Here is a 20,454-nt window from a genome sequence, read left to right on the forward strand (position 1 = left end):
GAATGCACTCTAATATAGTAGCATCAAGAATAAAAGAAAATTAGTTAACTTTGCTGTCAAAAGCTCTAGTAAATATGCTATGGCAAGGATGCTAATTAAACTTTATTAAGATAGCATTAACTGACTCAATTCTATATCCTGAAGACCTCCACCAATCTTCGAATCAACCCAAGCACAGGGTGACACACAAACCAGCAAAGCTGTAACTGTTCACATGCTGATGAGAATACTGAGGTGTATCTGACCTTTTAAAACCTGCCTCTACATCCCTCTGGTGTATTTCCCTTCTCTTTACAGCGAAACTCCCAACCCCAATTCTTCCTTTTTCTCTGTTTGATAAAGAACCCACTGAGATTGTCTATTATGGTCGTCAGTGTTATCTTAAATCCAGGGGCTCAGCTTTAGCTCACCTTATTCAATATATCAGCATTAACTCCTCCCTCATGAACACCTTTTTTCATTTGGCAGCTAACACAAAAGCCCTCCTGCTATGTCTCACCTCACTAGCCTCCAAGCTGACTCCTCTTCCTGTTCCTTTTTACTTCCCCAACCTCAAGGCTTGGTTCTATTCCCATCACATTCTCGGTCCTGATGAGCTGTACCACAGCTTTACACCATTCACTGCTCTAAACCTGTCTTATAGACATCTCTCTGGGATGGTATCTCAAAGTCAACATGTCCAAAATCAAACTGTCACATGTCTCCAGATTTCATCTTCATTTTAATAAACAGCAGTGCCACACGTGACCTGTTGGGATCAAAAAACCTTAGACATCTTTGGTGTCCTTTCTTGTTTAGCCTACATTCCATTGATTAGCAAATCCTATTATATGTACAACCAACATACATCTAGAATGTGTCCTCTTCTCATGTGTTCATATCCCCTCCCCTGACTTCAATGATAATCTAAGTATATTCTCCAGCCTGGACTACTGACTGCTGAAACACCTTCTACTCTTTATGTCCTTTAATGCACTCGCTAGAGAGGCCAGACTCCCTTTTTAAAAAATAAATAAATAAATCAGGGCATTTCATCCTCCAAATATCCCTACTTAATTCTCCAACAAGAGAAAGACTTTATAGACTAGAATGTCATGTAATAATCATACAAGACTGATTGAAATAGAGAAAAAAAAAACACCACCATTTTATAACTTCAAAGCAATACTCAGAAAAAAACTAAAACTGACTGAAGGCAATGCAACCTCAAATTGCATGTCTCTTATAAAAGACATAATCTAAGCAAAAAGATAAGTCAATGTGACCAATGAGATAAATGGAACCATATCCATTCTAGAAGATCAGAATGAAAAGGACACAAAATGTAAAACGTAAGACTAAAAAACACTGTGAAGATATCACAAGAGAATACCCAGAATGCCTTGGATATGATAGCTGTTTAGATAGAACACCAAAGGCACAATCCAATTAAAATTAAGTATGTATGCTCTCCAAATACCCCCCTCCCTTTCTCAACAAAGAAGGGGATGCCCCCATGAGTACCAATCCTCCCTGGATGCATCAAGTTAGAGCAGCAGTAAGCATATCCTCTCCCACTAAGGCCCAACAAGGCAGGCAGTCCAGCTAGGGGAAGAGAATCCAAAGGCAATTAACAGAGTCAGAGACAACCCTACTCCAATTGTTAGGAGACCCACAGAGAGACTACACTGCATATCTGTTACAAATGTGTAGAGGACCTACCTAGAGCCAGTCCATGCATGTTCTTCAGTTGGTGGTTCAGTCTTTGTGAGCCCCCATGGGCCCATGTTAGTTGACTATAGATCTTGTGATATCCTTGACTCCTCCAGCTTCCTCAATCCTTTCCCCATTCTTCCACAAAACTTTGCCTACTGTTTGGCTGTAGGTCTCTGCATCTGTTTCCATCATCTGCTACCAGATGAAGCCTTGTTGACTCCTACTTAGCCATGTGGAAGGGACAGTGTAATATGGTTTCCTGCCCCTGGAACAAGAGCCAGCAGGGCATGTGCCTCCATGAGTGTTGATGGCTGCTGATCATGACATTTATTTGTATAAAAATATGTACATTGTACTTCATGTTTCTCCCTGCCAAGGTTAATGAGAAATATTCTCCCTGCAAAGGTTATCAAAGAATATCCTCTCTGCCAAGGTTTATGATTCCATGATAATCAAAGGCAGCATGAGTCAGGGATCAAGGATGTGGCTAATGTCTCAGCAAAATGGTAAGCATTGACCTTCAGGACAGCCTTTAAGGCTGTAGGAAAGAACTCTGAAAACATGAGTTCAAAAATATATAATTTCTCAATTATGCAAAATATAAGGATGCAATATGAACTGTACAAGGAGTTTCACAGACCCAAGAGCAGAGGCAGCTATATTGTGAGCCAACTTGTCAGAAAGATACAAAAGCAGACAGATACAAAGGCAGGCAGATTCCTGAGTTCAAGGCCAGCCTGGGACAAAGTCAGGTTAGACCCAGCCATGATAGCAATGGCTGCCAATCTCAGAGTGAGATCCCACCCAGCTAGCTTATTATCTGTGCTTACAAAGGCAGGCAGATTTCTGAATTTATTTGCAATGTTAAAAAGAAAAAAAAAATGTGCTTTCTGTCTTTTTCTAAGACTCTGGGGGCTGGAATCATGGAATGTTGATTCGTAAGAAAATCAAAGGGAACCTGGAATAAAATAAACCTCCAGCTTGTCCCAGAGATACTCCACCATCAATTTCCATTTTATTTCCCAGCCCACTCCCACCCCCTCCCCAGATGTGATCCTCACCCCTCTCCCATCCAGTTCCCTCCTTTCATCCACCTCCAATGGCTATTTTATTTCCCCTTCCGAGTGAAGATTCAAGAATCTTCCCTTGAGCCCTCCTTGTTACTTAGCTTCTTTGAGTCTGTGGATTATAGCACATTTATCCTGTACTTCATGGCTAATGTCCACTCACAAGTGAATATACACTATGTGTGTCTTTCTGGGTCTGGGTTACCTCACTCAGGATAATATCTTCTAGTTCTATCTATTTGCCTGCAGATATCATAATGTCTTTGTTTTTAATAGCTGAGTAGTATTCCATTGTGTAAATGTACCACATTTTCTTTATCCATTCTTCAGTTGAAGGACATCTAGGTTGTTTCCAGTTTCTGAGCACTATGAATAAAGCTGCTATGAACGTAGTTGAACATGTGTCCTTGTGCTGTGGTGGGGCATCTTTTGGTATATGCCCAGGAGTGGTATAGCTGTGTCTAGAGGTAGAACTATTCCCAATTTTCTGAGAAACTGCCAAATTGGTTTCCAAAGTGGTTGTACAAGTTTGTACTACACCAGCAATGGAGGACTGTTCCTCCTGCTCCACATATCCTCACTAGCATGTGTTATCACTTGAGTTTTTGATCTTGTCCATTCTGACGGATGTAAGATGGACTCTTAGAGTCATTTTGACTTGCATTTCCATGATGACTAAGGACACTGAACATTTCTTTAAGTGCTTCTTTGCCATTCAAGAGTCCTCTGTTGAGAATTCTCTGTTTTGATCTGTACCTCACTTTTTAATTGGGTTATTTGATTTGATGGTGTCTAATTTCTTGAGTTCATTATATATTTTAGATATTAGCCCTCTGTCAGATGTAGGATTGGTGAAGACCTTTTCCCAATCTGTATACTGCCATTTTGTCCTACTAATGGTGTCCCTTGCCTTACAGAAGCTTTTCCGTTTCATGAGGTCCCTTTTACTAATTGTTGATTTTAGTATTTGAGCTACTGGTGCTCTGTTCAGGAAGTTGTCTCCTGTGCCAATGCATTAAAAGCAGTTCCTCACTTTCTGTTCTATTAGATTTGGTGTATCTGATTTTATGTTGAGTTCTTTGATCCACTTAAACTTGAGTGTTGTGCAGTGATACAGATCTATACGCATTCTTCTACATGCAAACATACAGTTAGACCAGCCCCATTTGTTAAAGATGCTTCCTTTTGTCCATTGTATAGTTTGGGCTTCTTTGTCAAAAATCAATTGTCCATAGGTGTGTGGGTTTATATCTGGTTCTTTGACTCTATTCCACTGACAGTTTTTATATTAATACCATATGGTTTTTATTCCTACTGCTCTGTAGTACAGCTTGACATTAGGGATGGTAATACCTCCAGTAGTCCTTTTATTGTATAGGATTGCAAGATATTCCAAGACAAAACCAAATTTAAACAATATCTATCCATAAATCCAGCCCTACAACAGATACTAGAAGGAAAATTGCAACCCAAAGAGGTTAACTACACCCAAGAAAACACAGGAAATAATCCCACACCAACAAAGCAAAAAAAAAAAAAAAAGGGAAGTTTGAGCCCACAAGAGCACAAACACTCACGCACACACACAAAACCACCACTAACATCAAAATAACAGAAATTAATAATCATTGGTCATTAATATCTCTCAACATCAGTGGACTCAATTCCCCAATAAAAAAGACACAAGCTAACAGATTGGATGCAAAAACAGGATCCAATACAAGAACCATACCTCAGCAACTGATAGATATTACCTCAGAATAAAAGGCTAGGTTTTCCAAGCAAATGGACCCCCAGGAAACAAGCTGGAATAGCCATTCTAATATCTAATAAAATAGACTTTTCAGCCAAAATTAATCAAGAGAAATAAAGAAGGACACTATCTACTCATTAAAGAAAAAAAAATCCACCAAGATTACATCTCAAATCTAAACATCTATGCCCCAAATGCAAGGACACCCACATTCAATAAAAAAAAAAAAACATTACTAAAAGGCTTAAATCACACTTTGAACCACACACATTAATAGTGGGAGACTTTAACACCCTACTCTCACCAATGGGTAGGTCATCAAGATAAAAACTAAGCAGAGAAATAATGAAACAGAGGTTATGAATCAAATGGACCTAACAGATATTTATAAAATATTTCACCCAAACACAAAAGAATATACCTTGTTCTCAGCACCTTGCGGAACCTTCTCCAAAATTGACCATACAGTCTAGTCAGAAAGCCAGCAGTAACAAATACAAGAAAATTGCAATAACCCCTTGTATCTTATCAGACCACCATGGATTAAAGCTGAACTTCAACAACAGAAATAACAGAAAACCTACACACTAATGAAGACTGAACAACTCTCTACTGAATGATCACCAGGCTCAGGGAAGAAAAAAGAAAAAAAGAAAAAACTTTCTAGAATTCAATGAAAATAAAGGCACAACATACCCAAAATATGGGACATAACAAAAGCAATGGTAAGAGGAAAGTCCATAGCATTAAGTACCTTCACAAAGAAATTGCAGAGGTCTCATACAGCAACTTTTTTAAAAGCACATCTGAAAGCTCTAGAACAAAAAGAAGCAAACAGACACAAAAGAAGTAGACGGAGAAAATAATCAAACTCAGGGCTGAAATCAATCAATTAAATAATTTTTTTTAAAAAGTGTTCATTATATAAGATGTGTCAAAATAAATAGGCAAAATGTTAAGCTAAGTATGTCTTAATGGAGACCATGTAGGCATTTATTTCTCTATTCTTAAAATTTTCTGTTTTACAAGCAACTAAAAAAATGTCTTTAATTTCAATAGCTCCTCATCTTAGATTAAAACCTCTTGACCACTCATTCTTGTGAGACTCTACTGCAGCTCATAGGCCCTCTTGTATTCCTGGCCAGGTGTGCTCCCTCTGAAGAATCTGCTATTCTGTTTCCTTGATGTGCATTTTCCAAAAAATGCCTACATGGCTCTTTTTTTTTTTTTTTTTTTTTTTAACATCCTTCAAGCCATCACACTAAACTAGAAGACAAAAGATAGGTTCCAGTATCTTTCAGAAAATACCTGAAAGAAAGAACTACCAAAAAAAGAAAACATAACCTAACAAAGCTTTGAAATAGTCTCACCATTTTGCTTGTCTGTTCTCGTTACTAAGGACATAAATAAAAATCAGAGTAGCTTCTTTATTAGCAGTTTACCTGTTTCGAGCAGGAGACTTCCCAGCATCCTCTTGAACAGATACAAGTCTTGATGAAAGAGCACTATTTGAGGAATCTGGATGAATCAAACTATAAAGAAAATTAAAATGTCAGGGTCATTTGGGGCTATAATAAGTGATTTAACATTTAAAAGCAAATTATTTTCCCTACAATAATAAGATTATATGCAGTTCATTTTTATCGTTACTTTATTTGAGGCAAAAAGTGCAGTTTCTCTGGGCACACCCTTAATTTCAGCATTCAGGAGGCAAAGGCAGATGGATCTTTCTGAGTTCAAGGCCAACCTGGTCTACTCCAGGGCAACTAGGACTAGACAGAAAAACCCTCTCTAGAAAAACAAACGAACAAAGAAAAAGAAGTATAGTTTCTCCATATTTGCTCCCTTGAGTATTTTTGTTACTCCTTCTAAGTAGGACAGAGGCATCCACACTTGGTCTTCCTTCTTCATGAGCTTCATGTGGTCTGTGAGTTGAGTCTTGGCTATTCCAAGCTTTTGGGCTAATATCCGATTATCAGTGAGTAAATAAAAAAAAAAAAAAATCAGTGAGTATGTTCTTTTGTGACTGGGTTAACTCATTCAGGATGATATTTTCTAGTTCCATCCATTTACCTAAGAATTTCTCTAATTCAATGTTTTAATAGCTGAGTAATACTCCATTGTGTAAATGCACCACATTTTTTGTATCCAAAGAAAATTTTAGCTCCTTATGAGTTGAACTTGAAGCAGTTTAGATTAGTCGAGTTATCTCATGCTGTCCTGTAATCACTGTGAAGTCTCATCATTCCATTTCTTAGAGATGAAAGCTGAGTCCATTTCTCAAGACCACAGAATAAACAGGCAAGGCTCAGACACAAATCTTCACACCCCAAGACTCAAGACTCTCCATGATGGGGTTAAAGAGGACTACAAGAATGATTTGGAGCCGGGCGGTGGTGGCGCACGCCTGTAATCCCAGCACTTGGGAGGCAGAGGCAGGTGGATTTCTGAGTTCGAGGCCAGCCTGGTCTACAGAGTGAGTTCCAGGACAGCCAGGGCTACACAGAGAAACACTGTCTCAAAAAACCAAAAAAAAAAAAAAAGAATGATTTGGGACTAGTGGTATTTTTCTGTTTATAAGTAGATTGCTTTCAGAGAAAAGCAATATTGTTGATTTAGATGGCATTTCATTCCAGGAAGTCAACAACCAGCTGACTGCTTTTCTACCCTCAGGCACACGAAGGTAGGGGAGAATGGAATGGGAGTTGGGTTCAAAGCAGCCTAAACAGCTTGCCTAAGAAAATGGGGGACAGGGGGTTATCATGTCTTCTGTAGCCTTCATGAGAAAAGCATAAACCAAGAGAAGCTAGCTGAGTCTGATCATTAACTATTCTCATCTATTTGTGTCTCTCACTTGAAACCATAGTTCCTTGAAACCATAGTTCCCTGAAACCATAGTCCCCTAGCAGGTGTTCTGGTGGGCACCTCTAGAACTATAAACAGAAGCAATTTTGGTGCCTCAAGAATCAAACTTATTAATATCCATTTCTTCTACATTTGGTAGACATATAACTAAGGGAAACACAGTAAGCCATTTGTCTCGTTCTCAAAGCCTTGCATGTGCAGTAGGGCTTTCTCTTGGTCACTGATTTTCTTTTGATCTTTCCCAGTATGTACTTAGATGAGCAGTAAAGTAGTAACTCAAGCATCAAGACCCTGAAAAGGCCACAATTATACTAAAGCAAACTAGACTTATCCTCAAGAAAAGAGCTAAATATCACTAAATAAAACCAGTGGCAACTGAACCTCAGAGTAAAAAAAAAAAAGTGTAGTTTCATCTCTAGGATATTAAATATCAAAAAAATGATAATGTTTTATGTGTACTGAATGTCAATAAAACTGCAAATTTGGTATTTGGTTGGATAGGTGATTTGTAAAACTCATTTCCAAGATGAAAGTGATTTGGGTAAAAATTAATTAATTAATTAATTAATACAAAAAAAAAAACCCTCTGTATTCAAAAATTCTCTGTCCCCACAACCCACAAGAAGAGCAGAAAAAGCAGCAGAGAGTCAGACCAAGGTCCAAGTACAGCTCCATCTCTTACGAGCTGTGTGACCTCAGGTTCATTAATCTTTCCAAACTTTATCACCCACAACTGTCAAAAAAGAAAACATTTCCTACCACAAAGATGTGATGACTTAATGGAATATGAAACTGTTAACACAGAGCCTAAGACTGAACTAGTACTCTATCTCTGAAGACCATCTTCTGTCTCTCATAGGTTTTACTAAATCATACAACTGGACCACACACAAATAAAAACCACTGCTAACTAAAATAATACAAAGCTGAAAAATCTAATCTTCATATTTTTTAAGTAAATACAGAATCACTTAAGTAATAAAATGTAATATATATGCATATATGTGTGCATACACACACATACACACACACACACACACACACTGTATAATATAACTAAGGTGCTACAAAGGAGCCATCAAGCAACTTAAAAAAAAAACTCCACTACCACCATCTTCAAATGCCTATGTTCCTCTACCCAGTACCATCCTTTTCCCAAATCCCAAGGAAATCATTATTATAAAGTTTATGTTTATCACTGTTATAATTAATTTTAGCTGCCAATGACCACTGAAATAATCTCCAGGCATGTCTGTGAAGGATTATCTAGATTAGGCTGAGGTAAAGACCCATGTAAATATGGGCAGTACTGCCTCATGCACTGGGGTGCCACTACTGAATAATAGAGGAAATGGAGCTGAGCACAGGTATTCACAGCTCTCTCGGTTCTTGCCTTATGGACACAAGGTAACTAGCATCCTACTCTTGCTGCCATCCTTCCTCTGCCATGATAGACTGTATTCCCTTAAACTTTAAGTCTTCAAGGTGTTTCTGTTAGGCATCCTGTTACAACAACAAGACAAGTAACTAATAATTACCACATTTGTATCCCTGGGCATTTACCTTCATTTATATATTTCTGAATATTATAGAACTAGAATCCAATTGCATATATGATTTGTGACTTTCTTTTCTATGCCCCTGGGTTCATATATAATGAATGTAGTTAAAATTTATTTCATTCTTTTAAAATATACAATATACTTATTATTCTCATTGTTACGAAGTAACTAAGAAAATTACTCACCAGAAAAACATTAGTTAAACTGTGTGTGGTGGCACAAGCCTTTATTTCAGCACTTCAGAGGCACAGGCATGTGGATCTCTGTGAGTTAGAGGCCAGCCTAGTCTACATAGTGAGTTCCAGAACACTCAGAACTATATAGAGACACTCTGTTTCAGTCTCAAAAAATAAAACAAAAAAAAAGAATAGTTAAAATTCTAAGTTCATTAGAAATTATATGTAAGATTATTCCACTAAAGAAAATTTCAGAAACTGATGAACCTAATATTCTAATATAAACAACTCTAGTTAACTTGTAAGGAGGTGTGTATATCTACAATCTACCAGCAAAACATCTTCAGATATAAACACATCAAAAACTCCTTTAGAAGGAAAAAAAATCTAGCTGAAATTGCAAACAAATTTAGATTTTAGAAGAATGCTCTCTTTCTCAACAAAGACTACACTAGGAATAGTAGTATCAATGACTTCTGTTCCTAGTCAACAAATACTGCAAGGATCATGCATATGCCAAGCACTTGTTCTTGCTTTCAAAAGTAGAATAGTAAATAAGAAAAGTATGAAAACTCTCTTCTTACACACTTATATTTGAATGTTAATATAACCACTATCCATAAACATCTATAATTCTACTCTACATGAACTGGAAAAAGACAGTAAATTTGCAGATAACGAAAAGAAATATTAATGAAAAAGGTCACAGGACTAAGCATTTCTCAAGTTGAAATCAAATTACATTCACATTACAGTACCTTTGCCAAGCTAAATCATCCTCTAAGAATATGTTACGACTGGCTTTTCTACTCCCAACAGGTGTCCGGGGTTCACTTGGATCAAGTATAGACACAGAGCAAGTTGAATCTGAAAGAGCATTCAAGTCTTCCCCAATGGAATTACTGTCTGTTGAATGAGCATAACTTAAGGCTATTTTTCTACAGTATGTGCATGCTCGGAGGTCTCCTAGGAGAAAAAGTAATAAGGAATTATATTACTTAATGAAATACTTTTAAATCTGCATTAATATGTACTTTAATAAAAGGAGTATCTTCAAATAAAAGCTATCAAAAAGACATTTAAATAAGTGAAATACTTGGCTCTGCTGTACATGTTAGATTATTACAATAAATTCATCCAAGCATCTATATTACTTTGAACATCTGTAATAGATTAAAAAAAAAAAAAAAAAAAAGACCCAGTAATAGTAACATAAAGCCATGACTGTAAGAATATTTTTTCAAAATTGTTTTCATGCAATGAGGGATCTCTCAGAGTTGATGGATCCCATTACAGGAACCTGTTTCTCGTTAGGGTATGGCTCAACCCTTAGCATACACCTTTAATCTCTCTAGCTGGAATGTGGAATACAGACACAGCTTTACTATTCACCTTTAATTCCAAACAATGAAGGTAAATTTAGTCTGTAGAAGGAGGCACCCATGTTTGAAAGTGATGACTGAGTGGCAGATAAAGTGACAAATCAGAAAAAGATTTGACAGAATAGGATATGCCCAACTCTCATGAGCAGAGAGATGAAAGGGAAGCTACTTAAGGGTGAGACAGACAGTACAGGAGGAAGAGGGTGCAGTACAGGAAAACAGTAGAGTTTGTGGAGACCAGGACAGTAGTGGGAGAGTGGAGCAGAGAGAGGGGGAGAAGGAGACAGTTGTACTGGGAGTTTTACAGAGATGGACTGAAGAGAGAACAAACTAGACAAAGGCAAAGACAGATCAAGCAAGAAAATGAGAAGGAGCCAGAAGATTAGAAAAGATTGCTATTTAGTTTGTGGCCAAGAAGAGTAATTCAGAGGCAGAGAGAAAAGCCAGGTTGAGTAAATTGGCTGAAAGAGGAGTTTGACCCAGAACAGCTGAGTTGAACCAGCCAGCCAGAGTTCAAAAAGAAAGGGTGAACTTAGTCAGAACCAAGTGTCAGAGGCTGAAAACATTCTAGGGCTAGCTAAGATTGCGCAGAGGCTAGAAACTTCCAGGACTAGGCCTAGGTTAGCAGACAGAGGTAGTAAGCCTCACAGACAACAATTACAATCAGAGAATAAATCTTACTTTTACAAGATCCCTCTTTCAATGAAAAAAGATTTCCATATACTAAATAACCAACACAACAGAAGCAACTTGTTTTCCCTAGGCAACAAATTATTTCCTAGGCGGAAATAATATTAAGGTCTCTATAATGAAGCCCTGAAGAATGACCTCCAGAATAGTGCATTTTTTTAAGTAAAAAAACTCTTGAGAATTACATAGATATGTACTGTATTTATATCTGTTCCAATTCTCCCTTCCCCACTTCATCCCATGTCCCCCAACTCTTTAATTGTACACACACACACACACACACACACACACACACACACACACACACACGGAGCCCGATATAGTCCAATGTAGATAGTCCAATGTAGTTGGTCGGTATCGCTCATATGTGTTTAGAGCTGAAGAGCTGGGCTGGGATAACCTATCACAGGGCCTGTCTCTGGAGAAGACTGATTCCCGCTCTCTCAGCAGCCATGTACCTCTTTGTCCAGGCACAGGGTCTTTGGAGTTCCTCTATCCGCTAGTAGTACATTTTTTAAAACTAATGGAAAATGGTCTTCCATACAATACAATATATAGGAATAAAACTAAAAGAAATTTTCATAGTGAAATAAAAATGAAATGTTCTAAGAGTGTGGCTCAGTGATAGACTGCTTGCCTAGAATGCATGAGGCCCTGATTTCAATCTGTAACACCACAGAAATAGTTCCTAGGAGGACAAACAGGGTTTCTTAATACTTCTAAACCTATTTTTTAGGATAAAATCCTGTCCTAAAATAAGTTTCATTTCTACCCTATTTTTATAAAACACTGCTTGGTGTGACTCCATAATAATTTGGTGTGTTAAGAGGCAAAATACACCATGTACTATATGGCTTTTCAGTTAACAAGCCACACTATGCAAGAGTGGTTCTGAGATTATATTGGGGCTAAAATGGGGCCTGGTACAACAGCCATCATAATGTTATAGGGTAGCATATTACACATTTTTGCTGAGGCTGGTTTAAATAAATTTACTGATTTGTAAGTCACTAAACCATAAGGCACATAATAACAAAAAGTGAATCATGAACATAAATAACACTTGACGATAAACAACCAAGTCACTAGTTTTTATCTTTACTATGTTATATTTTTGATCATTTTTTTTTCTAATACTAAAAAAAAAGAGAGAGACATGATGGTATTTGGCAGGCTACATTAGCACAGCCTGGGCAATATAGTAACACCTGTAGCAAGATATTTATTCTGCTACATTGTGTATTCACAGTGGAGCACAATGATTAGGCAGAAGAAGAGGAGGTGGAGCTGAGAGAAGAGAGGAAGGGGAGGGGAGAAAGAGAGGAAGGGGAGGAGAAGGAGAAGGCTATCGATCATAGAGGAAGACAGGTGGGTAGAAAGCAGTCCTGGGTAGCAACATCTAGCAAAAGGTTAGATATTGGGTAACAATTATAATTGTGTGGGCATCTTGTTATTTGAGCATTTTCAAATATATAAATCCACTGGATAATCTCAGCATTAAGAGTTTTCATTCTACCAAGTACTGTGAGGATACCAGATATTGTCTGGGGTTCAGCCTAGCTTTGTGGATGCAGTGTGGCGTCTCATGGGTCCCAGGGCCTGCGCATCTACCTAGCCAGAGCCCCAGGACCAAGAAGCAGTGGGAACATGGCGGCTGCCCAGGAACAAGCCGGACCGGGAGCCATTTTCTAAATATCACCACTACAAGACCATCTTAAAAAAGAAGTTCCACATGGTGACACACACCTGGTACACAGAGGCAGGAAACTAAGGCCTTCTGGTAGGTTCAGGAGAAAAAAAGGATAAGGCCTTCAGGGACTAACCTGGGAAGTAGGACACTGGGGCTCAAACACTGAGAGGAAGGTGCACGCTCTTCAATGAACAAAAGCTTTTTGGTCAGCTTTGGCTGTTTCTTTACTTGATAATTTTAATTCTAATAATAAGGAGACCAGTTCCTGCCATTACAGAATTTGTAGCTCAATGGAGGCTAATCCTAAATACACTCTGATATAATCTCACACAAGGACAAAAGTTCCTAGGGATGTATTTCTTGGAACTTAGCCCACCACTAGAGAAACAAGACTATATTTATTTTTAACTATTCACTAAATAGCATGTTATTAAATAATTCTACCTCAATTATACCTTATCATTAATATAAAAATCTGAAGTGCTATACAAAATTCCTAAAAGTTCAATATACTATATTTTACTATAAATAACTACCAAGTATACTAACATGCCTTTTATTCTCTCATTTTAAAGTAACTATTATATTCAGGTGTGGTGGTGCATGCCTCTAATCCTAGCACTCAGGAGGCAGAGGTAGGTGGATATCTGTGAGTTTGAGACCAACCTGGTCTACAAAACATGTCTAAGACAGCCAGGGTTCTGTTACAAAGAGAAATCCTACCCCTAGCCCCCAAAACAAAACTATTATATAATGCCGTTTTATCAAAATATAAATATATATAGTCACTAGTTTATTAATTTCTAAAATTACAGTTTAGCAGATGAAATGTATTAAAACTCAATAAAGAAAACTATATCCATTTCCACCAGGACTCAGTAAACAGTAACAAAACAAAGCGAACTTCAGTCTAGAATAAATAAAAATGCTATGATAATCACTGCCACTTACCAAAACTGCACCACATTAAGGAAGTGAAATTGCTATCTGAGGAAAAACCTTCAATTTTTACCACAGCAAAGGCTGAATTAGACCAAGGATAAACTCCCTTAATACGTCAACTATTAAGAATAAAATTAACAAACAAGAAACAGCCAAGCCTCACTACTCTCAAGAATGTTCACTGATTTCCTTTTTTTTTGAGACAATGTCTCACTACATAGACTAGGCTGGCCTTAAAACTCAGAGAGACCCACCCGCCTTTGCCTCATGAATGCTATGCTTAAAAGCCTGTGCCACCACATTAGCCCAACCCACTGATTTTTCTACGGATCCAAATTCTAGGTATTTTATAGTTATTTAGAGTCTAAGTGTGCAATTGTATCCAACATACGTTTTCTATTTGCAAGGTTCAATTTGCCTAAACAAATTTTTGGTCAAACACTGGAGCTGAAGCTCATTTGGTTTTGCTGTTTTTCCAGCACTTGCACGACTAAGATGGGAAGAGTGTATGGTCAAGACTGGTTACAAAACAAAGACAGTCCTACCTTCCCTTCCCATATCACTGCATAAATCCATTCCCCACTGTTCAACATCCTTAAATTTTCTCCATTACCAAAATTTCACTACATTCTCAATGAAAAAATATAAGTAGAATACAATTTGCCAACGTATACTATCATGTGATTCAAGGTAACCTTTACTTTGTGAATAAAAACTCTATAGAAACATAAAAATCTACATTATCTTATCTAATAATTGCTGATACTGTAGATTTTTATATCTATATTTTTATTGTAGTGACTTATAAACATTCTCACCTCCTTTATTATTCAAGCATAAAGTTCTTAAAATCAGAGCTCTCTCTCTCTCTTTCTCAGTATTATACCCCACTACCTTAAATATAAATCCCCAAATAAAAAATGTCTAAAATATTGGCCTTCTATTTAACCATTTCATAATTTGACTTTTAAATGTAACAACTATCAAGGAACTGCATTTACCTGTATAGCCCATAAATTTTCCAGGAATTTCTTGATTACAACAACGACTGCAGAAAATCTGCCCACACAGTCTACAATGGTGCCTGCGCCGGAAGGTTGTGAACTTCTCACTGCAGTCATAGCACTCTTTACACTGGCTGTCTGGCATCCAATATTGCTTCAGGTCACTGTCCTACAACAACAAAAATGGCGATGACTTCTTAAAAACAATGAGTATTAAGTTGCAATGACAAATGAAATTTTAGAAGGTGTCTTTTGCAGATGACAAGCTAGTTCTAAAATTCAGATGGAATGCAAAAGGTTAAAATGACCAAGACAGAGCTGGGTGGTAGTACACGCCTTTAATCCCAGCACTTGGGAGGCAGAAGCAGGCGGATTTCTGAGTTCAGGGACAGCAGAGTGAGTTCCAGGACAGCCAAGGCTACATAGAGAAACTGTGTCCCAGGAAAAAAAAAAAAAAAGAAAGAAAGAAAGAAAGAAAGAAAGAAAGAAAGAAAGAAAGAAAGAAAGAAAGAAAGAAAGAAAGAAAAAAGAAGGAAGGAAGGAAGGAAGGAAGGAAGGAAGGAAGGAAGGAAGGAAGGGAGGGAGAAAGAGAAAAAGAAAAAGAAAAAGAAAGAGAGAAAGAAATGAAGGAGGGAGGGAGATAGACAGACAGACAGATCAAGACAATGTTGAAGAAAACTTGGACTTATATCATCCATTCTCAGAACTCAGGCTAAAGCTACAGTAACCTTAGACAGAGTATTAGTACAGGGACACACAAAATGGTCCACAAGAAAGAGTGGTGTACTCACAAGTCTATGGACTTATGGATGATGAGTTGTAATGCAACCACTGAAAAAAGGGCTTCCTAAAACAATGTGCTAGGTTAACTAGACATTGAAAGGGACAAAAAGAAACTGGAACCATATTTATGAACAAAAATAATAAAGCTTGCTGGAGAATATGTGCTAACCTTGGCCTAATAAACTAACACCAAAACAAAATATAAAAAGACAAAGAAGAAAAAATAGACTACACAAAAAATAAAACAAAATTAAGAATTTATGTGTAAAACCCTGGTATTCACAATTAGAGGAAGTAATAAACTTTGACTTAGTGACAGTATGCCATGGCATGATCTCCATGAATGATTAATAAAAAAATCTTTCAAGGCCTCTCTACAATACCTGGCTTTTTCCTTCCATGATTTCCTTGAGGCGTTTCAATACTGTGCTGAGGCTTCGAAGCTGAACAGCTGTGCGTGGGTCATGACCTCCACAGGCTGCTTCTGCTTTCCTTCTGGAGTCTGAGTCAGATATTTTTAAAAAGAAAATAATTGTTTTAATAGTTTTAGTAACAATATCAAGCTGTGTGTGTGTGTGTGTGTGTGTGTGTGAGAGAGAGAGAGAGAGAGAGAGAGAGAGAGAGAGAGAGAGAGATAAAACAATCATCCCCATTGCTACCATATGTGTTCTCCCAGCCATTAATACTGACGAGAGAATTAAAACTGATTTTTACCAAAAGTAAGTTGTTGAAAGTATGTATTACATATAAACCACTAGTTTACATGTACTTAAGTGCTATGTAAGAACTATCTGAAATAATTGATGGTTTTGAGGGTTGAAATGGAAGCATCACTTACATGTCCAGAATTCACTAATGATTTCTTGCACACTTAATTCCCAACCAAATAAATAATAAACACCTCATAGACATGAGCAGAAGAAAAAGTAATCCCAGAGAGTTAACTTAACTTGGTCCCAAAAGGCAAATAGGCAAGCAATAGGACCAGAGAAAACTGTTCAGTTCCACAGCAGATCATCAGAAAGAAACTTGACAGACCAACCATCCAAAGATCCCAGCAGGCTTTACAGGACATCCAGGATGGCAAAATATGACCAATGAAGCCAAAGCATCAACCTAACTCTTCTTCATCCACACCAATACCCACCACCTCCTCAATCCTGCAATTCCACACTGGAAGAGATCATTTACATTTGAAATAACAATATGAAAGCAAATATATTAATAATAAAACAAGCCTAAATTTTAGATTTGTGGCCAGAATGGAACATGAAACTACCACAGTTGTCACCTATTCTTATTTTAGATGAAAATTACAAGTGAAGTTTCTATTTATTCCTGGCTACAGCAGTTTCAAAATCTCAGGTTAAGATGGCTTGACAAAAAAAAAAAAAAAATCTTATTAAAGCACATTAACCTAACAACCTGTGGAGTCTCCCCAATTTACATAATTCCTTCACATCTCATCTTACTTCCCAAGGTTTCAGTTATCCTCAGTCCCACAGTCTGAAAATATTAACATTCGTCATAGCTCATGAGAAACAGATCACATCCACACGACTTGACTACACTGCTACAACTGTGCTAGTTTAGCATTACTGACATTAATCTCTTGGCCAAATTTATAAATTAATTTATCATAGGTTTCAATGTATTTATCATAGGTTTTAATGTATAGTGAAAAAAACATTATATAATGTCTTGAATTGAATCGAATGCTTTGAAACTGCCTATGGCTTTAGTCATCTACTTGGGGACCTAGAAGGTATCTTCTATAAGGTAAGTTACTATAAAATGGAAAATATCCCACCATAAATCTCTCACTATTTACTAGTTTCCTACTAGGCATTTTGCTTTCATTGGGAGGGAAGAAAATAGGGATTGCAAACAATGAGAGATTGATGTATAAATCCAAATGCATCAAAATTTCTTACAGCAGTTAAATCACTAACACCTCATCTAAACTGTACCTATCTTAACTGCAGCATACATCTCAGATGTGCTGTTGCTAACATGTATTATAGCTCAATTTCTCTTGAGTCTCAAACAATGATTAAAAAACATACTCCATGATTATAAGTACTAAAAGGAGACACAAAGCTCTAAGAATCATAATAGCAGTGATCCCTGGCACAGCCAATGATGAATTGTAAAGTTCTTTGCATTCAGCTGCTTGGAAGCGAAGGGTATCAATATTCTCCTCTACTGGGAAAGAATGAACAGTTAGACCCTGCTTGACCTCAGTGAACAAAAAGAGATCGATGCCCTTAGACACAACGTTACCTACAGTTTTGTAAAATGGATGCTAGAAAATCAAGTAACTTCCCTAAGACAGCAGAACTACCAAACTGTAGAAGTACAGCTGAGGGAAAAATGTATTTGGCTAAGCAGTCCCAAACTTCTTAAGTTCAAAGGCCTCCAAGGTAAAATCCAAGAACTGGACTGGATTAGACAGTAGGGAATGTGGGAACCACAGTGAAGGAGAAAAGCCAAGCTCTGTCTATGCTCAAGTTTATCTTAACAACAAAAGCGAACGTTGGCGAGCTACAACTCTGTAACCCCTAGCAGACTGGATTCTAGTCCAATTCCTCAATTTTAAGAAATTCAGACTGATCTTTGGCCCATTTTTCCTCCCTTTGCAGCAAAGGATAGCTTGGCGTTGTGTGAAAAACTAAACACTGAGTTCAGCAAGAAAAAGGAAATGAAAGCTCTCAGGTATCTAATGTTTTAATTCAGCATGGAATTTAGTCAGAAGAGCAAATACAGCACAGTGTTGCCTTGCGTCAGGTTCTGTTGCTATGTTTTGGGTTTTTTTTTTTTTTGTTTTTTTTTTTGTTTTTTTTTTTTTTTTGCTATTTCCTCTAAGATAGGGTGTCTCATTGTATATTCTATACCAGTCTGGATGGAACCTGCTAGTATTTCCTGGCTGGCTTTAAATTTGCAATTCTCCTGCCTCATCCTCCTAAGTCATGGGTCAGGTTTAAGAACTAAGGGAAGTTTAATAAGGCTGTGGTTAAACTTAGATAATCTGGGATGAAAGAAAATCTTCTGCCTCTATCCCCCAACTCTCCCTTTCAAAATGGCATAACCTGAGCTGAGGTGACTGCCCTAGGTAATGTGGGGGGGGGGGGGGGGGGGTGACACTGCCAGCTCATTCAACCTCTACAGCAAAAATGCCTGCTCTTCTACTAGCTTCTTCCTCTTTCTTTCAGAAAGAACAACCTCAACAAGCAGTAAAATATCCTTCTGCCAACCACTATTACACAACTATCGCTCACTCAAGTATCTTGTGGAAGTGAGTGGCCAGACAAGACAGATAGGGACAGGGTTTAGAAACTCATGGTTCCCAATGCACCACCTCTCTGCTCTATGGAATCAGTGCCTCTGCACTTCTATCACCTAGATGTGAGCAAACCACTTCACTGAGTTTAACAATCTAACAAAAGGTAAACCACCTGCAGTCCCGCAACCAAACACAGATTCCCAGCCCACACCCATCAGAAAAGCATGGAAATGAATGAGGTGACTATGTAGTACCACAAGATGGAAAGCAAGCAAGCAAGCAAGCGGAGCAGTATATGTAGCCACACTGACAGTGTGCACCCCAACAAAGACAAAGGCCAGCAGCCATCAGCAGCCCACCAATGGAGTTTGACAGTGTTCTGCAGCCAGTGGCATGCACATCACACTTCATTAGCAGAATCAATCTATAAAGTTGGAACTAACCTGTGCCCTCCTGAGGATGTGGCAAAGTGTTCTCTGCTGAAATCCAAGCAAGTAATTAATCAAAATGCAATCAAGACATCAGTGCTTGCATAATCAAAGTTTAATGACGTGATGAAGAACCTTTCAAGAGTTGAAGAGTTTTATCACCTAAGTTTTATTTATTCTAAAGAGTACTTGACTGTTCCAAGTAACAGAAACATTAATTCAGCATATCGCCTGGAAAGCACAAAGAAGAAAATCCACACAAAGTGAAATAAGAGCTGCTTTACCTAACACTGAAGAGCGCCGGTGGAGCTCCTCATTAAGCTGCTTTTTATAAGGTACAGGTGACCTCACAGACTGGGTCCTTGAAGGAATCTGAGGGCTGGACCAACTTGTACTCGGAGACTGTTGCTCTCCTTGACCCCCTTCTCCTCTCTCTGTGACAAAGGAAATTTGGTATTACTTGAAAAACTAAGGCTCAGAGTTCAACAAGGAGAAGGTGACAGATAAAATCCTTCAGGCAATATTCACATATTATATTCATAACTAAGTATGTAACGCTCTTGCAAAGGACCCTAGTTCAGTTCCTAACACCTACGTCAGACAGCTCAAATTTACCTGTAACTAAGCCTCTTCTCACCTCCTCAGGTACTCACACACTTGTACATAAAACACATGCATACACACAACTGAAAATAATATTTTTTTAATTTTTAAATGTTTTTTTTAAAAAGTAAAAAACCAGAATGAAATTCCATTCCAACAGTCACATATTTTCTGTACATGAGCTGTGTGTTTTGCTTTTCATTTGTAAGTTTGTGGACATACTAAAGGAAACAATGCAAGCCTCACATAAAACCTTAACCTTTTAGATCAGTTTAAGGGAGAGATCTCTTTGTATTACTGAAACAGTACCCAGCATACCAGGTGCTTTTTAAAACTTTCTGAATACATAACTTACAACAACTAAACGTAAAATGTTATCCTCGATAACAAAACTGTTAATAAAATTGAGCTAGTACTATTAAAATTTCTACTCAAGACCGGGTGTAGTGGCACATACCTTGAATCCCAACACTAAGGAGGTAGAGACAGGCAGATCTCTGTGAGTTTGAGGCCAGCCTGGTCTACATAGTA

At 37.7% G+C, this 20,454-nt stretch overlaps 2 protein-coding genes across 7 annotated transcripts in view; one reads left to right on the forward strand and one right to left on the reverse strand.

The window, feature by feature from the left end:
* The window catches only part of LOC117705391 (gamma-crystallin D), a 763,352-nt gene that overhangs the window by 623,497 nt on the left and 119,401 nt on the right, over nt 1–20,454 (forward strand). The window lies entirely within an intron of this gene.
* Pikfyve (phosphoinositide kinase, FYVE-type zinc finger containing) overlaps nt 1–20,454 on the reverse strand; it is a 92,515-nt gene that overhangs the window by 67,434 nt on the left and 4,627 nt on the right. For 3 of the 6 annotated variants that reach the window (XM_076931766.1, XM_034498001.2, XM_076931768.1), the window contains exons 3-8: nt 19,605–19,754; nt 19,336–19,371; nt 15,993–16,111; nt 14,824–14,995; nt 9,877–10,084; nt 5,958–6,047 (exon numbers count right to left, since the gene is read on the reverse strand). In XM_076931766.1, the coding sequence (XP_076787881.1) occupies nt 5,958–6,047; nt 9,877–10,084; nt 14,824–14,995; nt 15,993–16,111; nt 19,336–19,371; nt 19,605–19,754 (775 nt within the window). The remainder of the gene's footprint in view (nt 1–5,957; nt 6,048–9,876; nt 10,085–14,823; nt 14,996–15,992; nt 16,112–19,335; nt 19,372–19,604; nt 19,755–20,454) is intronic. The other 3 variants (XM_076931767.1, XM_076931764.1, XM_076931765.1) reach the window with 2 other exon arrangements.

This window comes from Arvicanthis niloticus, chromosome 3 (assembly GCF_011762505.2).
Source record: "Arvicanthis niloticus isolate mArvNil1 chromosome 3, mArvNil1.pat.X, whole genome shotgun sequence".
Lineage (NCBI taxonomy): Eukaryota > Metazoa > Chordata > Mammalia > Rodentia > Muridae > Arvicanthis > Arvicanthis niloticus.